General features: G+C 42.7%; 2 protein-coding genes across 2 annotated transcripts in view; both read right to left on the reverse strand.

Annotated features, from left to right (window-relative positions):
• The window catches only part of LOC306789765 (dual specificity calcium/calmodulin-dependent 3',5'-cyclic nucleotide phosphodiesterase 1A-like), a gene marked incomplete at both ends in the record, with an annotated part of 71075 nt that extends 63879 nt beyond the window's left edge, over positions 1-7196 (reverse strand). Inside the window, one exon of the mRNA XM_079285836.1 lies at positions 6935-7196. Coding sequence (XP_079141962.1) covers positions 6935-7196 — 262 coding nt within the window. The remainder of the gene's footprint in view (positions 1-6934) is intronic.
• A 3600-nt stretch (positions 7197-10796) lies between these two features.
• LOC306788984 (vimentin-like) lies at positions 10797-19258 on the reverse strand. The gene is made up of 9 exons (XM_079284727.1): positions 18668-19258; positions 18271-18331; positions 15912-16007; positions 15474-15638; positions 12131-12256; positions 11662-11882; positions 11505-11548; positions 11336-11418; positions 10797-11225 (listed from the first exon to the last, which is right to left on the reverse strand). Exons 1-9 carry the CDS (start codon positions 19198-19200, stop codon positions 11184-11186), a joined length of 1371 nt encoding a protein of 456 aa, XP_079140853.1. The 5' UTR covers positions 19201-19258; the 3' UTR covers positions 10797-11183.

A 19258-nucleotide genomic window follows, 5' to 3' on the forward strand; every position in this document is an offset into this window, starting at 1 on the left:
CAAAATTGCTCACTACGCTGTCCCCTCCTCCTAATGAGCATCCTCGTTCTGCAGGTGTAATGCGGTACCTGCCTACCTCCATTGCCTCCGCTTGAGCGGGCTTAGCAGTGGGGCCCGACGCGCCCAGTGGTGAATGCGCTTGGGGAGGTGCCGAATTGGGAAGCCTGCGCTCACGCCTCCTTTCGCGTATGCGCTGATCGAGGCAGATAGAGGTGGTTATGAGCTCATCTACAGTGACCCCCCACTCCCGACTAGCCAAATCATCTTTGACCGCCTCCGACAGGCCATTGTAAAAAGTGGTCAAAAGTGCTTCATTGTTCCATTTGCACTCAGCTGCCAAGGTGCGGAATTCTATGGCATATTCAGACACAGGTCTAGCTCCTTGGCGGAGCGAGCTGATGCGGCGTGCTGCTTCTCTGCCACTCACTGGGTGGTTAAAAACCTGGCGTAGTGTCTTGGAGAACTCTACTGCATTAGCACAAAGTGGGGAATTTGCCTCCCATAGGGCAGTAGCCCATACTAGAGCTCTACTGGTTAGCAGCGAAATCATAAAAGCGACCTTAGCTTTTTCTGAGGGGAACTGATCAGGCTGCATGACAAAACACAGGTCACACTGTGTCAAAAATCCCTGACAGGTCTCTGGAGTGCCGGCATACCGCTCTGGTTTCTGTAGGAACGTCTTGGCAGCCGGGGGGTTCGGCTGGTGCATTTGCTGGGTTATCCAGGCTTGGATCTGCTGGATCGAGGTTCCCTGGGATTCCACAGTGCCGAGCACCTGGGCTAGGCTGACGTCTCCTCCTTCGGCGCCTGTTACACTCATGTTGGTGGTTCGAGCCTACTGTCACGTCCAACTTGAAGGTACTGAGTGTAGATACAAAACGCCGAGTTCAGGAGCCAAAAAGAGGTAGACTTTAATAAGATATCCCACAGAGGGAAAACACAGGAACAGACGTGTCAAGAAAACATGAGGCTCGAACGAAGGGCAAGGTACAGACACGCCTTAAATACACTTGAGGCAATTACACAGGTGAACCCACTTAAGGTGAGCCAAGTCCAATCAGTCGACAAAACCTAATTAAGGCGCACTCTGCCACCATCTGCTGGATGTCCTGGGGTCCTACGGCGCAGTCCTGACATCCACGGCCTCCAACTGATACCGTAACTAGCAATTTGTGAGGACCCTAATTTTGCAACACTCACTGTGCACCGTCAAGTGCCCGCGTGTTCCCGGGTTAGCTTTTATGTTCACGAGGGCATGTGTGGGAACACTGCAACTTTTTTATTCTTCCCTTTTGTCAGCAGACTCCCAGGTAACCATTTGTTTGAAAGGCTCAAAGTGGTTACAATGTGCTTCAATTTGCTTTCACATATATATAAATATATTTTATATATATAGAAATGAAAAATGTGCTGAGGCCACAGCTGTGTCAATATGATTAAAGGCATTATCATATTGCTGCAGAGTCTTGTCACCAGTATTAAATTCATCCCTTAACGATGGGTCCAAAATAACTTTGCACACACTGAAGCTACACATTTATATACTGCCCACACGATAAATGATAAAATAGCTTTTAGTGGAAAGTATTTGAATTATATATATTGTGCAATAAATATGCTAAATATAGCATAGTGACTGCCCTCTACTGGTTGATACTATTGCAATTTAATTTCACTATCGACTGATCTGATGCCAGGTGACATATATGGTGTTATTTATTTTATTTTTGTATTCTTAGGGACAACGCACACTGATCAACATCACTGTAAGTGTTAGGCCATTAAAACAACAAATGCAACACACATGTACAATTTAATTTCCTATGCAATTTAATTTCTTAATAAATGTATTTAATTTGATTAATTATTTAAATTTTACTTATTTGGTTTCAATGTGTTGTTTAATTTATGTCTCATAGTTTTCAATAAATCTTCATACCACCACCCCTCATCATTGCATTAAGCCTATTTAATAGGAGCGGTGTCACTCGGAGCTGCTGATAGCAGCATTACAACACACAAGAGTGTGTGACGCTAAATACACAACATATAATTGAATGTAGCGTGTTGGTTTTAATGCCAGAGCACATTTCAAAAGGAGCATGTAGTACAACAGCTGCTTTGAGAGGTGTCTCCTATACATCTGTTGAGTCCTTGTCAAGATCCATTCATTCAAGTGTCAATAGGGCTACGAACTGTCACTAGGCAACGGGAAGACCATTTAGACATACGGTAATGTGCATACACACTGAAGATGACAAGTGGTTGACATGCAAATAGCCGTCATTACATCAGTGTGGATTTTAAAATATAGTAGTTGTACACTAAGTTATTTGACTGTGTTCCAGTGTTGTTCTCCCCCACATCTGTGCAGACTGTGCTCATTGGAACAAATCAAAAGAGACAGGACTCAGTTGGTCAAACTTCTATGTGAATTTCTTGCAGCAATTTTTCTTTCTTGCTGCTTTTAGACTTTAGTTGTTTGGAACAAACCTGTGCTTTGGCGGGCTGCTGACACAAAAATAAAAACACCCCTTTTGCGTTTTCTCGTTTGTCCATTGAAGGTGAACTATCGCTCAACCTTTGATCTGGCCATCAAACACCAGGAAAGGTCCCATCCAACACATCAGCATAGTCAAATTATATGTTGATTCTCAGGTAAATTAAATATACTGAACGCTGATAAACTGACTTTTCACCCTCATCATATCGTGTACCGGTAATTCATTTTAAAACATGACGTCGGTTTTAGGTCTTTTTGATTGCATAATCTGTCCCAGTAGCAGATGAAGATTCAAGACAACAACTCTGCAATGAGACAGAAAGCTCATTAGAGGTCTCCCCGAGACTGTGGAACGACCTGCACTCTGTCATTCCCCACACCGCCGTCACCACAGTGACACAGGCGTGTAATTAAGACACACAGGGTGTCAGGGAGCTTTCCTTTCCCCCTGCTAAATACTCATTAGAGGCACCTTTAAGGGTGATGTTAGGCTGTGTTGCAATCCTGAGGGAAATGAGCTGACAAAACAGAAAGCTACATGAACAGTCATCTGCAAGCTGCTGCACCGAGACCCCGATGGGGAGGGGGGTCTCGGGCTATGTAGTGCACATGTTTAGCTAATGATTTTTGCACCAGCATGGCTCCAGATCAAAGAGGCAAAACCGGTTGGGTGAGTGTTGTGTCAGCATGGCAAAAAAATTAAATGTAAACCTTTTGATTAGAACCAAGCATGGTGCACACCCCAGACATCCTCCTCTCAACAGGCGAAACTTTTTGCAACCCTAAAAAGCATATAAAAAGATACAGCCTCGATGGGGAAGTGACAGCATCCCCTCTCAACAAACCTCACCCTGTACGAATGTTCATATGCAGATATTCTGCCATAGAAAAACGCAGAGATGTAAGAAACATTGGCATCAAACAACGCTGCAACATGTTCACTGACAGCATATTTTGCAGATATGTTCAAAGATATGTACTAGCACTGCCACACAAAACTCTAAATGTATCCGTAAAATGTTCACTTCCATTGTTTTTCAATTGGCTTTTCCTGCAATAATTGTGGCAAATATATCATCAGGTATCGTTAAGACTTGGCAACAAAGCAAATCAGTTAAAACTGCCCTTTCTTGTCACTAAAATGCATTGTGTGTATTCTTGAGGTCTAACAAACATGATCAATTAATTTCCCTCCTCATAAAACATTTTTCAATGTTGATTTTTCTTAACTTTGCAAATGAAACCTGCATTTATTATATCCATGTTCGGTAGCTAGCCATTCTTTTCTGCCTTAACTGGCACGTTGCTGCATGTGTTTGCACAAACAGCCAACTTCTTTTAAATCATGGTAATAATGTGAAACTACAAATGGAAAAGAATTGCTGCACATTTGCATGAAGTAAGGTTGACAAAATGTACACTGAAGACCGACTAAAGTTAGCTTTCATGGCCCCTCTCTTCCTTGCTCTCCAGGTCCCCCTCCCCCACTGAGAGGACGAGATGAAAGGATGAGATGTGAAGAGGAATAGATGGAACACATCTTTACCATATGGGGCACCCTTGCTGGATCCAGTTTCATTTTAAATTGATCAATTACTCATGACATGTGTCACCGCTGCATGTCACTGGGCTCGTGGTGGATTATTCTGTATTGTGTTGTCTCAAAGCTTTTTTTGGTTGTTGGTTCTGATCAAGTAAAGTGCTTTTGTATTCACGTGAAGGACAAAACAGTTTTCATTAATTTTCTTACAGATGGGATGAATTGTGAATATTAAATCATTTTCTCCATTCAAATTCAACAGTTTGATGTTCAATGTCCCACTGATTCATACAATCACACCAAACACTATTCATCAAGGACTCTTTGAATAGCGATGATTCAAACAATAATTGAATTTGCAACTGCATTTTAGACTCTTAAATGTTAAGCCAGCTCTAAAACAGAGTACAGCCTTTGAGCAACAGACTCTTCAATATGGTTATTGTTGATGAGAATTTGAAGGTATTAATCTTTTATTGGTTTGTTGTTGGTTTCTACCGTCCCATTAAATCAACAGTAGCATCAAATTACAAAACAGATTTCTAACCAATAGGCCAGCTGATGCCTCTTAATGTATTAATGAAGCGTGCACAGTACAGTAGCAGTAGCATACATTAGTCCGTCGTTCCAAAAATGCTGCCTGAGTTTGATACTCGTAAAGATTTACTGAAGATGAATAACTTAATCATGTTCTGCAAATGTTGTTACGCTATGCCCCCCTACTTAGCATTTATTAGCAGAAGTGTATATTCATTTAACAAAAGGTACGATCTTTGTCCTCAAAAATGTATGACACTAGTCTCAAACTGAACTTTACTCCACTGCCTCTCATCCAAATGTGCTATCTATTAAAATACCATTCAGTGTGACTATTATGCGCTACGAGAGTGACTCCGGCTCTTTGTACGCCACGGGAAACTGTCTGAATATGACCCAGTTCCTGTGCAAGTAATGCAATCAACAGCAGGGTAATTGCTGCTCCTCAACATCTCTATTATGATATAAGTATGTTATATTTACAACTGATTGGAGATGACTGATTGTAAGACATGCTCATGCTACACCGGTCATTTATTCTGGGTTGCTGAAACAGCCTTGACATCATTTTCAATGACCCTTGCATCTTAATTGAAGGGACGTGTGTGTCGCCTCATATGGCAGCACATGAAAGTTGTTAAAGCTGATGACAAACTGTAGAAACTCCAAACTTCACGACTAAGCCGTAGTTAAGGTTCTCCCCACCCATGGGACTATCTATCACTGAAGGGACCCGACCAGATAAGCGGATCAAGTGTCAGGGTTTTGTTCCTCAGGAGGAAGCCGGTGAGTTTACAGTCAGCTGAGAGTCAGCGAGGACACTCCTTGAACATCAGTGGGGACCTGGAAGGAAACTCAACAGGAGTCTGTCCTACAGCCATGGAAACGCCACAGTAAAGATGATATTTTAGGAGTCAGCCAGGGACAATCATGTTCCTCTGGGACAGATATGCAGGGAGTTGGAACGAGAGGTGGCAGCAGTGGAGACAGCTGGAGGTAAACAGGATAAACTGAAGGAAACACTGACTAACACAAAGGTACAAAGTGTTCAAAAAAACATGAAATAAGTTTAAGGAATAAAAACATTTCAATTTACACAATAGTTAAAGGATACACAGATACTAGACAGATTCACGAAACGGTCAACTGCTGGTAAAAACGTTAGACCACGTAGCTCCGATAAAATTAAATTACAAGTCGCTATCAAACATTGGTGATGCAACTTAATTGTTGGAGCTTAGTGTGTGCAGCAATTCTCTTTAGAGATATGTCATAACCATGACCAGCAACAGGACACGTCTCTGCAATATTGCAGTTTCTCGTGTGAATTTGTCAAAACTAATAGGACTGCAATTTGGTTTATTTCCGTCTGCGGGACGCCTCACACATCAAAGAGATGCTTTGGTAGTGGAGATATGTTGCATTGAGGCTGGCCATCAAAGAGCTCTGCATTCATTCAATGAATACCTTTTTTTTTTGTCCAGTAGCATCTTCACAGTATTCCTCTGAAGTGACCAGTTTGTCTCATCTAAAGATAGATCCATGAACTGAACTACAGAGATGTGCAGTACAAAGAAACACAACAGCTGTGTATTTGAGGCCAGGGAGCTCACAAAAGCTGAGAGATGGTGGTTTCATAGGAGCATGATAGAAAACATTCTTACTAAATGTGAAAAATAGGCAGAGTGCTGAGTGGCCATCTATCACCGTGAACACCTACGTTTACTGACAGTCATGTGATCATTACAAACAAGCACAAAGACATAATTAACTGCATGGGTACATTGTATGTCAGTGGTGTACTGTGACTATATGGTACAGTACTTTAGTACAATTCTAGATACTTTACTTGAAGTATAGGCTTGCCGTAGAGAAGTATTAGCAACAAGATCCACTTCTCATCAAAAGTAAGACCAGTCATTATGCAGAATTGATCATGTCAGTGATATATTGTCATGTTAATATATAAGTATACTAGGTTGGAAATTTTTACCAGCCACCGGATAAATGCTGGTAAAATGTGCATGTGGCTGCTAGATTTGCTTCAATCACCAGCCAAAAACAACGATGGTAATCTACTGAGTGGCTGGTATTGTCAAGTGGACAAAAAAGTTAATTTCCAAACCTAGTAAGTGGTACTTTACTTATTAAGTTGTAGTTTCTCCAGGTGGAGCTTTTAAACAGCTTCACTGCGATTGGGTAGTTTAATATAAAACAATGCATACTTTTTGACCAACTGATGTGTTTTATATTGCAGTTTCATATTATTATGCACAATATTTGCAACAAATACACCTTAAACGAACATTTTGGGTAACTTCTCAAATTACACGTTCAGTAAATATTAAACTCACCGCTCTGTTGACCTTCAGCAGTATTTTTCATCGAAGTTTGTTTGGCTCCCTCGGAGTCTTGTCTGTTCAGCACCTCGGACAGCGACTGACGGGAACTCTGGCGTCCGGTTTGGCACGAGACGTGGAACCGCGCGCTCTTCTTCCTGGTTCGGTCCGACTCCGGAGCGGACTGGCTTCTCTCCGGGTCATGGTTCTCCGGCTCTGAGCCCACTTTCACCAACGCATTTCTTGTCCGCGTTAGAGCAGAAGTCACAGAGCCCATCACCAAAAAAAAATGTAAAAAAAAAAGCTTCAGTCGGAGTCGGTTACTTTGAGTTTACCTTTCATTTAACGTGAACGTCTCTCAAAACCTGTTGAAACTTGAGTTTCACTCGCCAAAAAGAGCAAACAATGCGCTGACAAAGAAAGCAGCCACCTTCTTTCACACGCTGTTAGCTTATCATTTTATAAAAGTTAACTGACAGCAAGACTGTCAAAATGATTAATGAATCAAAAAGCAGAGTTTAACCGGATACGGTCGGCATGTTCCCCTCGGTTTGTGTCTCCTCTGGCGGGCACGTCACGCAGAAAGTTGCTCTGTCGACAAACACACCTCTCTCTCGGGGCAGACCGGCGAAAACAAGCGGCATTAATTAACTGGCAAGTATCCCGGATTATTCAAATGAGCAGAAACCCAAATGCACTGATTTAACCCTTGTATGGTGTTCGGGTCTGTGGGACCCGTTTTCATTTTTCATCAAAACAAAAATAATATGATTCATTATTAGACTTATTGGCCTTGGCTCATTTTCTGCGAAGAACATATATCAGATAACATTTTCATGGACCGCACACCGTAACCCCCTGGAGGTGTATATAACCAGTGACGCAGTAACACACGGTGTCGCAGAAAATACCGTCCGGAAATTAGACAAGCAATTACCAGCGGAGATCTGCGGCCGTCACTGCATGACTGACGAGTCGGAAAGGTCTGGAGAGGCAGCCGGTAAGAGAGCGGACACTGCGTAAACAACTAAGACTTTGAAGATGTGAAGCGAACTGCCGTCCAGTTTGCTAGCATTAGCATTAGCACGTAACAATCTGCGCTTCACAGCTGCATGATACACGGATCACCCTTTGTTTGTAATGTCGTTGTTTAATGATTGACTGTCCACAAATGTGTTTTATCTGGTTGCGGTAAATTGTAACAATAAGAGGTCAAATTATTCACTGTTGGTATTGTAAATATACATGATAGCATTAACTGTGTTTATTAATATCAGGGCATTTTAGATTGTAGGATTTGACACTGGTGCTTTATTTAATCAAGCCCTTATGAAAGCTTTGCCTGTGTAAATTAATTTGTGTATTTAATATGGCTTCTGTTTCTTTTCTATTTAAAGTTTTTTTTACTTGACTGAAAGAACTGAACAGTGCTGAAAGTGCTCAGCTAAAAGGCTAGAAGTGCTTAGCTAAGTGGCTAACTGAACTAAGTGGCTAACTGAACTAAGTGGCGTGCTGAACTGTACTGAAGTGAACTTGGGAGCGAATGAAGATGTGGAGGCTGGATTCATTGCTGAACTGGAGGCGCCGCTAGATAAAGATGAATATGCTGTATTAACTGAACAGCAAAATGCTGACCTAGGAAGGACTTCCAATGAGTGTGAGATGACATTAAAGGAGACCAGAAGTCTGATTCAGGAAGCACTTTGGGTCAACTTTGGGAAGATTGAATTGTCAACAGCATTACAGGCAGCAGAGAGCGAGTGTGACCGTACTGCTGCTGTGCGGCCCGATGGTAACCAGGAGGCATATGAATTCATGCTTAACCACCTGCAAGGACTGGTAAAGACCGCAAAGGAGGCGCACAGTCGGTGGAAACTATGGATCCCCAAAAGTGAGCGAGAGGACTTTCAAAGCAACTTAAAAGGACTTCAACTCCTCCTTCCAAAGTTGGTCTCCAGAAAGGTGTACTACATACAGGCTAGGAGACAGGAGGATGCTGAAAGATCACTTGGGGCCATGACTTCAAATTACCCCATGCCAACCACCATCGGACTGAAACCTACAGCCCTTCCAAAGTTCACTGGAAATAAACGTGACTTCCACAGGTGGAAAAAAGACTGGGAAGCACTCCAGAAGCAGGGTGAGCCGACCGGCTCAAGGGAGGTAAAAAACGTTTCAACTACTCGACAGTCTGGATGACAAAGTCACGAGAGACCTTCACCTTACCACCTATACCACTGCACCTTGCGAGACAGAGGTTTTAGTAAAATTCATGATCTTTTCATCATTCTAGGTTGCGGCCGGCAGCAACAAAAAGAAACGCTGCGAAGTGTGTGGACCCAAGATGGACAGAAAGACGCAATATACATGCATCAAGTGCAAGAAGTACATATGCAACACACACACAGTAAAACTCTGCCACTCATGTGTTGAATAGGCTGGTATGAAAAGGCAATGTGTTCAACAATGTAATGTGTTCAATGTAAACTCTGTTGTGCTATGTAAAATGACCTGATTACTAATGAAAGTCAATAGTTATGAACAACCTTGCTTCATTTGTTTTTTGTCCACTCATATCTTGATTTATAATTGATTTTCTTGGTTTTATCAACAAAAAAAAAAAGAGGAGCACTTTAATTCGTGAAAGTGTTATAACAAAGTTAAAGGGCAAATATTAACCATATTTGCCGTTTATATTGCTTCTAATTGGGATGACGAAAACATCGGAGTATTTTAACATAAAATAGTTTGTGTTTAATTAAAAATACAGTGTGTCCAACAGACTCACAACACCTGCTGAGTAACAAAAAAATTAACCCCATACAAGGGTTAAAGAGACCTTATTGTGTTTATGATAATCAAAAATACCGGTAGATTTCCCTTTGTTATAATCACGCTTCGTACCTGGGGCTAAATGATCGCGAGATTTGGTCCGGGCCAAATCAGAGGTAAATTAAAATGTGATTTTGAGGCTTCTGCTACTTCTGACAAAACGTAGCCTGCTGTAAATGTCCCATCACTGAAGGCAGTTCAGTTGATGTTAATCCCCGACAGGTGGCAGTCTAATACAGCAGGCTCTCGGTGAATTCACTGAAATGCTGTACAAAACAGGGATGTCCCTCATTTACACTAATTCTAACGAAAGCACCTCATTTGTCATACTGCCACAGTAATCTCATTAGGTAGCTTAAATGATCTCGATGCCATTTTGAACAAATGAACTGTGACCTATTAAGGATTCAATTTTAAAAATGTGATTTTGTTAAACTTATTGGACTACAAACTGGTTGATCCTCACGTGTAGCAATGCAACAATGTAAAATAACTCAATTACAGACGCCTGCTTTCAAAATCTAATTTAAAGAAAAGTACAGCAGTGCAAAATGCACTAAAGTATCAAATGTAAAAAGTGCCGATGGCCTCTTGCAGTATTATAGTATTTTACTATAAATTTGTAATTATTCTACTGTTACTTCTGTCTGCTCTGTATGACTTAACTCCTTTTCAGGAAGACAGTCAAGGCTGCTGTACCTGGGATGCTTATAGATCCACCAAGTCTAAGCTATCATTATTCAAATATAAACTCCAAAAGTGTGACACTGCACACTAGTATCAGATACACATGTACAACCTATTGTCAAATACAACGGACCTTTTTTTAATACTTTGTCCTTCTTGTGTATGTAAATGTTTTTAGGGACTGCTGAAGCTCCTGAATAAGAGTCTGAGACTGAGTAAACATGTGGATGTTATCTAAAATAATGACCATTTCCAATACTTATTCATATCAGGCATTGTTTTACTACTTCTACTTTATTACCATAAAAGTATTACCAGCAAAGTATTACCAGCAAAGTATTACACCGAATGCAAAGTATTGAGTTTCGGTCTTACTGGTTTATTGCTGCGAACAGGCAACTGACATCTTTAGCAGACATATTTCCTGGAGTGTGCATCCTGTATTGATCAAAAACACTACTTTTGTTACAAATAAAGATTTTTGCAGACCTCAATAAGGATTTCTATGTTGTGGTGGTTTCATTACTGTGTCTAAACAAATGTAACAAAAGATAATACTTTCAGCAGAGGAGGAAGCAAAATACAGTCTGTGTCAACGAACAGGCTTTCTGGATCATCACATATAAAGGCACTTTTCTGAAGCTGTTTGCTCTTTGTGTTTGTTTCTTTGCTTGCTTGTAGCCCTGGTGAAGTATGTTTCTTCATATTGCTTTTGTTGATTGTTTGGCAAAGACAAAGATATCATTTACTCCATGTCATCGTGGTTCTGGGTTGACTCGTTGATCACCTGAAAGAGGATGTAGAGGACAGAGAAAAGGTGAGCAAGGCTGTGTTTGAGCGAAAATGACCAACAGAAAACTACTTCATTGATTGAAAATCACTTGAAGTGGACCCTACCTGACCGTCCATGGTCTCAATGGTCTTGATTAGAACCTTCTTAGTTGTAGCTTCAAAATGGGATCTGGAATCAATCATTGATTCTAACAAAAAAAGAAAAATGGTGTTATTTCATGCAATAACCAATACCAACATTCCTGCTGTGACAACATGCAGACGGCGATCCTACCTCTCAGGTTCAGAGATGAGAAGTTTGGCAGTGGGGTGGTGATTCTGAAAGTAGAGAAAGTATAGTCCACAAATCAACATGGGTGTCTTTAATGCATGACATGAATGTTCATAGCACATCTATCAGCTGGACTTTTTTGAAGATCTTCATCCTCCACCTGTTCTCCTCTCCTTCCAGCAGCTTCCTGTAGGTGGCAATCTCAATGTCCAGGGCCATCTTGACATTCAGGAGGTCCTGGTACTCCCGGAGGTGACGAGCCATGTCGTCCTTCATGTTGTGAATGTCCTCCTCCAGGTGGCCGATGCTGTCCTGGTAACCGCCCGTCTCCAGAGAGAAGTTATCCTCCATCTCGCTCATCTGGCGCTCCATGGACTCATTCTGGGAGGGCAGCCAAGTGGGAACAAAATGACACTTGGGTAGTAAAAAAAACTGAATATATAAAGGTTTTTTTTGCATACATGACCTGTGAAAATAAAATATCCCTGGAAATGTATCTACTATTCAAAAGCACTCAACTTTTTCTGAACCTTTTGTCCATTCATTCCTGCTCTGTATGCATTGAAAACACTGTTTCTTTGCATTGTTATCTTTTATAATACAGTGTAAGCCTGTAGTTGCATACTCACAGTTCCTTTAAGGGCATCCACCTCACAAGTAAGGGACTGAACTTGGCGTCTGTAGTCATTGGCCTCTTGCTTGGCCACTCTCAACGCATCGTTATGCCTGGCTGCAGCTTCGGTGAGGTCAGCAAACTGGCAACCACAGTGACAAACAGAGAGAAAAGGGGAAGAACTGAAAAATCAACTGTTCAATAAATGCTGAGTCAGAGGTTGAGGGAAAGTGTCCATGGCAGAGAGGGTGAAGCATGTAAACGATGAAAGATGTGGCTACAAACGGCTTGTAGATGTTACACTGCTGCTTGGTGGTTGAAGGCAACACATTTCACTACATTCCAATGTAAAGCAATGCAAAGAGTCGCTTGTTAACAGGTCAAGCGGATGAGGAGCAACATTATCATGCATTTGGAGTTGTGTTTCTGGCCCCCTGATGAATATCAGTCCAATACTCAGTCTATTTTAGCTCTGTTTTGGTCTCCACCAAGTCCTGGGGGAAATATAAGTCTCCTTGGCTGCTAAATGCTCCTCACAGTTCACCAGGTAGTTGTGCTGGTAGTGCCCACAGCAGCCTAGAGCACTGCTGACAAGGGCCATGAAACTGGACCCAAACAGTAAAGTTGGGGGCCAGAAAACCAAAACAAAGAACTGAAAGGCACTAAAATGCTCCATAGAGTTAATAGTCCAGCGGCATAGTAAAAAATACGAAACCAATTGTTCAAATTGTCCTAAAAGCACCAAAATTGGCACACATGTAGATTAATACATTCTGAACAATTTTGGATATGGAGGCATTCAAGATTCTCCCCGTAGCACATTTGGCGGCCATTTTTCAAAATGGCCGCTATTTACCATTAGCGTCATTGAATATGTACCATAATTTGTCTTTTTGTGGATGCTAGAGGTGATAAGTGTGCTAGAGGTGAAAAGTATTGTACAATTACACATACTTGTGTGCTTACCAAATAGAATGGCTACCATTTTACAAGAAAAATGAGTTTTACTTTGCAGCGGCAGCGGTGGTGGCAGTGACGGCGGCTGCAGTAATAGTATAGTGTTGAGTGTTGATTTCTGAAGAATGATGTTGCGCTCTTCGCACGATTATATATCAGCTGCCAGACCCGTAAAGGGAATCTAGAAGAGTTCTTCAGGCATGAAAACCAGCAATGCCCTCCAGCTTTATCTGACGGAGGGAGACTGTACCTAGGGAGCAAGAGTGACTTGCTGGTGTGCCTTGAAGGCCATGCTGAGCCTCAGTCTGAAGCGCCTACTGTCACTGCTGTTGTCCTCGATGGAGCAGTAATCGTACAGATGTTGAAGCCGGGTACTGCCAACACGTTCGAGGAATATGCACAGCAAGTGTTCATCCCATACGTTGTACAACAGCTCCAACATGTATCACGTCTTGACCTTGTGTGGGACAGCTACAGAGCAGATTCCCTGAAGGCATCAACCAGAGAACACCGTGGAAAGGGAGTACGTCGGCGTGTTGTCGACTCGGCAGTTATACCAGGAAATTGGCAAAGTTTCCTGCGAGTTGATGGCAACAAAGTGGAGCTCTTCAGCTACCTCTCCACCATGCTTGCAGAGTCCTTTCAAGAAGAAGGCAAGGAACTGGTGGTCACTGATGGGGAGCAGGTGATCTGTGTTCCACACCAAGAGGACGTCAACTCACTCGCACCATGCAACCAAGAAGAGGCAGACACTCGCATGATGCTACATGTAGCACATGCTGCACAACATGGTCACCACCAGATACAGGTTCGAACAGTAGACACTGACGTCGTGGTCCTAGCAGTGATGGTAGTCCAGAAACTACCAGCTGGAGACGAACTCTGGGTAGCCTTTGGGACAGGCAAGAACTACCGCTACATTGCAGCCCATGAAATAGCTTCCTCCCTTGGTCCAGAGAAGACATGTGCTCTTCCAATGTTTCATGCCATCACAGGGTGTGATACTGTGTCAGCCTTCGTCGGACATGGGAAGAAATCTGCCTGGGCAACATGGAACACGCTGCCAGAACTCACTGATGCCCTGCTGAGTCTGGCAAATGCACCCACAAGCATCCAAGAGGATACAATGCATGTCATCGAGAGGTTTGTAATACTCCTGTATGACCGCACAAGCAAATGCAAGGACGTCAACAAGGCGAGAAAGAAGCTCTTTGCAAAGAAGAGCTCTGTTCAGAACATCCCGCCAACCTACGCTGCTCTGGAGCAGCATGTGAAGAGATCTGCCCTTCAGGGTGGTCATGTCTGGGGCCAGGCATTGGTACCAGAGCCCGTGCTCCCTCCACCAACAGACTGGGGCTGGCATCGGAGTGATGATGGGCCCTACACACCACTCTGGACCACACTCCCTGAGGCATCCAAGACCTGCTATGAGCTGGTGTCTTGCGGATGCAAGAAAGGCTGCAGAAAATGCTGCAAGTGCAAGAACGCTTCACTGCAATGCACTGGTCTGTGTTTCTGTGAAGGCGAATGCCAGTAGATTAGGACAGAAAACTTGTTAGCCAACATTATGATCTGTAGACATTCATAATCCTGGTGACCAGATTTGAAAAGTTCAGAATCATAGTGTGGCAAAATCTACGTTATTGTATTACATGTATGTACTGCAGGATTACACAATACTGAAAGTTATTGTATTGGCAACTGTTTATTGTGTCCACTTAGATTTGTTCATTTATATTAGATCTATCCATAAATGTATAACTGTAAGTACTGTGCCTAGAGACGGCTTCTGGTCGACTATATAACTACAATTTGACCATACTGTAAACTCCCCGTACTCTGTGTATTATTTTGACTACCATTCCATTGCAATTTTGCCAGCAATTTGAAAAAAAAATTGAATTTTGAAATAAAGTATTGAAATCTTCATCAAATGTCTACTTTTTCCACAAAATGGCGGCAAGTTTGGGAGCCATTTTTGAGAAGATTCATCTAAATATCTGTTAAACACTTATTGATGTTAATTCTGATGTAAAAAAAGGAATTATGTAAAAAAAAAGGAATATGTAAAAAAAAAAGAAGGTAAATGGCGGCCATTTTGAACAATGGCCGCCATATCTTCCACATGGCTAATCTTGAATGCCTCCATATCCAAAAATGTTTAGAATATATTAATCTACATGTGTGCCAATTTTGGTGCTTTTAGAACAATTTGAACAATTGGTCTGCTATGCCGCAGGACTATTAAGGGGATCTGCAGAGTCAGGTGAGTTCAATATATAATGGTTTTCAAATACAAGTAAATCCATCTGAAATATGCAGAATGTGCTCGAATACATTTATTCGGTTGCTTTTGGATTTCTTGAACCTTTTTTCTCTCCAACTTTGTGGAAAGTCTTTACCTTGGATTTGTACCATTCCTCAGACTCGTGGAGGTTTTTGGTGGCCAGGTTCTCATACTGTAGACGGACGTCTCTCAGAGCAGCTGTCAGGTCAGGTTTAGCCATCTCCATGTCCACCTGCACATGCTGCTGCTGCTGGATCTGGTTCTGCAGCTCCAGCATTTCCTGCAATAGAATCAATAGAGCTGGCATGTACAAGTACATAAACTCTTTATTTGAATGTCCTCCATACTTTTCTATGACTTTCCTGGCTGCATTTAAATTGCTCTGATGCATTGAACCCTTCCGATTTGGTCCTCTGGCCAGTGGCCAGATTAACAAATACCTCAAATGATTTGGTCCAGTAATCATTGGGGTGCTTTTAGCTTATTAGGCAGTACATGTGCCGTGTTTCCACAGCAGACTGGGTCAGCTTCAGACACAGAAAAGGAAGCTTACCTCATCGTGCAGCTTCTTGAGGAAGATGATTTCGTCCTGGAGGGACTCAACCTTCCGTTCCAGGTCCAGTCTGGCGAGGGCAGCATTGTCCACATCCTGTGTAGTGACACCGACTCTTAAGAAGGTGACTCGTGAAGGTGACATGAATCATGCATTATGATTTTGCTGACATAGAAGGAAAATACTCTTTCACACATGGTGTACAGGTGTAACTCGCACACAAAATGACCCATTGTTCAGCAAGGCAGGGTCACAAACACATGAATCCAATAGAAATCAACTGCAGGCACATGACGAGTGTCACTGCAGATGTTTTCTCCTGATTTTCATGTGTTGTATATACCGCAGCACCTCTTAGGCCACTGTCCTCGAGTACGTCACAGGCAGGTTGGCAGTGGTGGAACTGCACTAAACGTCAGTTTTGAGGTACTTGAACTTTACTTGAGTATTTTTATTGTATACTTTTTATTGTATATTTATACTACATTAGAGGTATCTATTGTACTTTTTACTTCACGACATTTCTTAGACATTCAGTTACTGATCACTTTTCAAATTAAGAATTGTATATGATGAGGTCATAAAATATGATGCAGTGTTTTACTTTTAAACTACCCAGTAGTGTATAAAGTAGAAATTGGCTGCTTATTGACAAATGACGACATCAAGTAATACAAACCAGGGAAAACACTATATGATTGATAATATAACCATTTGAAATTTGTGTTTCAGCATATTTATTTACTTTAACTTATAACGCAGGACTTTAACTTGTACTTGAGTATTGTATGTTATGGTAGTTCTACTTTTACTTAGAGACTCTTAATACTTCTCTGGGGTTTGTCAAATGGTGCACACTTACTGTACAGTAAAACAAGCCACATACCTGCCTAGCCAATTACATCTGGGATAAAGGTCTAAAAAATAAATCTGTGAGATTGTTCTTTCTAAATGAATTTGATTTAATAAAAGGAGTCACTGTAGCGCACCCAGAGCCACAAAGTGTTATTCAAGAGGCCTTTAATCCCATGTTGTTGTTACCTAACTGAATTTTCTAATCCAAAAGTCTCTAAATTTAAACATTCCACTATAAACTCTGTTACTGAGTGGTTTAAAATACAGCAATTACTGCATTTTACCATTTGATAACTTCACTGACTGAAGCATAAAGCAAATGCTCTCTTGGGAAAAAACAACATCATAATGTAAAACATTGTATTGTGTTCCAAACATCCTTCTATCTTCTATTTAATTCTATCTCTCGTACGTATACACACTGGCTGTGGCAGCAGACCGCCTTGCTTTGCCAGGGTGTTGGCAGGCTGGTAATTGAGGTATCAGCAAATGAAGGAGCTTTGCCCCTGCTCTAATGCCACAAACAAAGTGTGCATTCAGCAGGGCTTCCCAAACCGGCCCTGGGCCGGAAGAGTGACCGTCTGCCTGACCGAGCGAGAGCCGGCTGCAGGCCCTGCATTGTTGACTCTGTGCCACCGTGGCAGGGACAGACCACCGGGGACTTCCTTCCTGCCATTCATATCGACAAGGTCACGATGGTGTGATGTATTGATAACATGCCCTAAGAAAGCACATTCAAGTTGACACTTGTTGATGTCTGCAGCTATGCAAATACATATTTTTGTTCTGTTTTTTTTGTCCGGTGACATTCATTTGAAACTTTTTTGCATTACCCCTCAACATGTCATTATTCACCAATAAACCCAGTGATCGGGAACAATCGCTGACAAACCGATAACGAGTGACGTGTCTACGTGCCGATGCTTTCCCAGAGCGAGACAGCCGGATCACATGGTGGCTTGTCTTCTCGCTCTGATAACCACATTGGGCCCACACTGTTGTTGTGTCCAGCTCATTCAGTGTGACCAGTCAGACCTAAAAAGATATCCTCTCACTGCAAGCCTGACTTAACTCAACAGCCACAACATGGCCTTTTGTACCAGGACAGGCTCAGTTCAGATCATGGCTCAAATCTGCTGTTGTGCCAACAGAAGAGTGCATTCCAGTCTCTGCAGCTGATGAGCAATAATTAGATCGAGATCATGGGGGAGAAAATGGACATTTACACCACATAACTGTTAGAAGTGAGACTCAGAGATAATTGAGGTTTATCTCATATCTTTGATGTCACTTGTCATCAATTTAAAGCGATATTTAAGCAGGAATAACAGAAGGGCAGTGCTCAGGAGGAGCCATCAGCATCTTCTGCTGTTAAAACTAAGGTCATTCCCTTTTATCGCTCTCTTTGCAAGATTCCTATCTATCACATTTAAACATAACAGAGATTTACCTGATGCCAACAGTGTGACAAACACTTTATTTCATCACGTGAATCATACTGTACCAATCTGAAATTCTGCATGGTGCCCTCAGCCTCCTCTCGCTGGGAGATCTCCTCCTGCAACCTGCACGGACAGACAAAAAGCAGGCCATTTTTCATTTTTTTATAACTGACATAATCTCCTTTTTTGTGCCTCCCCAGCTCTGTTTGCCTTGCTTCTACTTCTTCACGCATGACAAACATTTCAGTGAGAAAGCAACTCAGACAGAGAGCTGCAGCAACACTACAAGTTCAGAACTTTGCGCAGTGCCTGGCACATATAAACTTAAAGCTAGAAGAAGTGTATGAATAATAAGGGTGCATCCGCATATTGGCAATAACGGTTCAGGGACACAACGTAATCACATCTGCATTGAGTTTCTTGAACATCATACAGACCCCCCCCCCCCCCCCCCCTTACTTCTCTCTCAGCCTGTCGATGTCTTCTGCCAGGTTATCCCGGTAAACTTCAACCCGGGCCTTCTCGTTGGTCAGCTGGTCCACCTGGCGCCTCAGCTCCCGCATCTCGTCCTCGTACAGATCCCCGACCCGGGACGTGCCTTTGCCCCGCAGCTGCTCCAGCTCCGCCAGCAGGATCTTGTTCTGCTGCTCCAGGAAGCGGACCTTGTCGATGTAGTTGGCGAAGCGGTCGTTGAGCGACTGCATCTGCACCTTCTCGTTGGTGCGGTTCGTCATGAACTCGCTGTTGATGGCGTCGGACAGGGAGAAGTCCAGGTTCTCGGAGGACAGCCGGGGCATGGCCGCGCTGCTCCGGAGCCTCTGGGTCTTCGTCGCGTAGACGGTCGGGGCGGAGGAGGAGAGCCCGTAGGAGACCCGGGAGGAGCGCACCGGGCTGGAGAACTGGCGGCTGGAGTAGCTGGTCCTGGCCGGGACTCTCTCTCCACCGAACATCTTCCTGTAAGAAGACTGTGGACCTACTTTATAAGAAGACATCTTCCTGGGATCTTTTTCTCACAGTAAGCTCGGTGCTGTTCTTGTCCCGACTGCATCA

The sequence above is a fragment of the Melanostigma gelatinosum genome (assembly GCF_949748355.1).
Source record: "Melanostigma gelatinosum genome assembly, chromosome: 15".
NCBI classification, from domain to species: Eukaryota; Metazoa; Chordata; class Actinopteri; order Perciformes; family Zoarcidae; genus Melanostigma; species Melanostigma gelatinosum.

What these genes read in the sequence shown, in the direction of transcription:
- LOC306788984 (XM_079284727.1), bottom strand. Translation starts at nt 19,200, where the DNA reads ATGTCTTCTTATAAAGTAGGTCCACAGTCTTCTTACAGGAAGATGTTC. An exon ending in AGGAATGGTACAAATCCAAG is followed by an intron (nt 12,257 to 15,473) that starts GTAAAGACTTTC and finishes TGTGGTTGCCAG; the next exon opens with TTTGCTGACCTCACCGAAGC. An exon ending in TTGAGACCATGGACGGTCAG is followed by an intron (nt 11,226 to 11,335) that starts GTAGGGTCCACT and finishes ATCCTCTTTCAG; the next exon opens with GTGATCAACGAGTCAACCCA.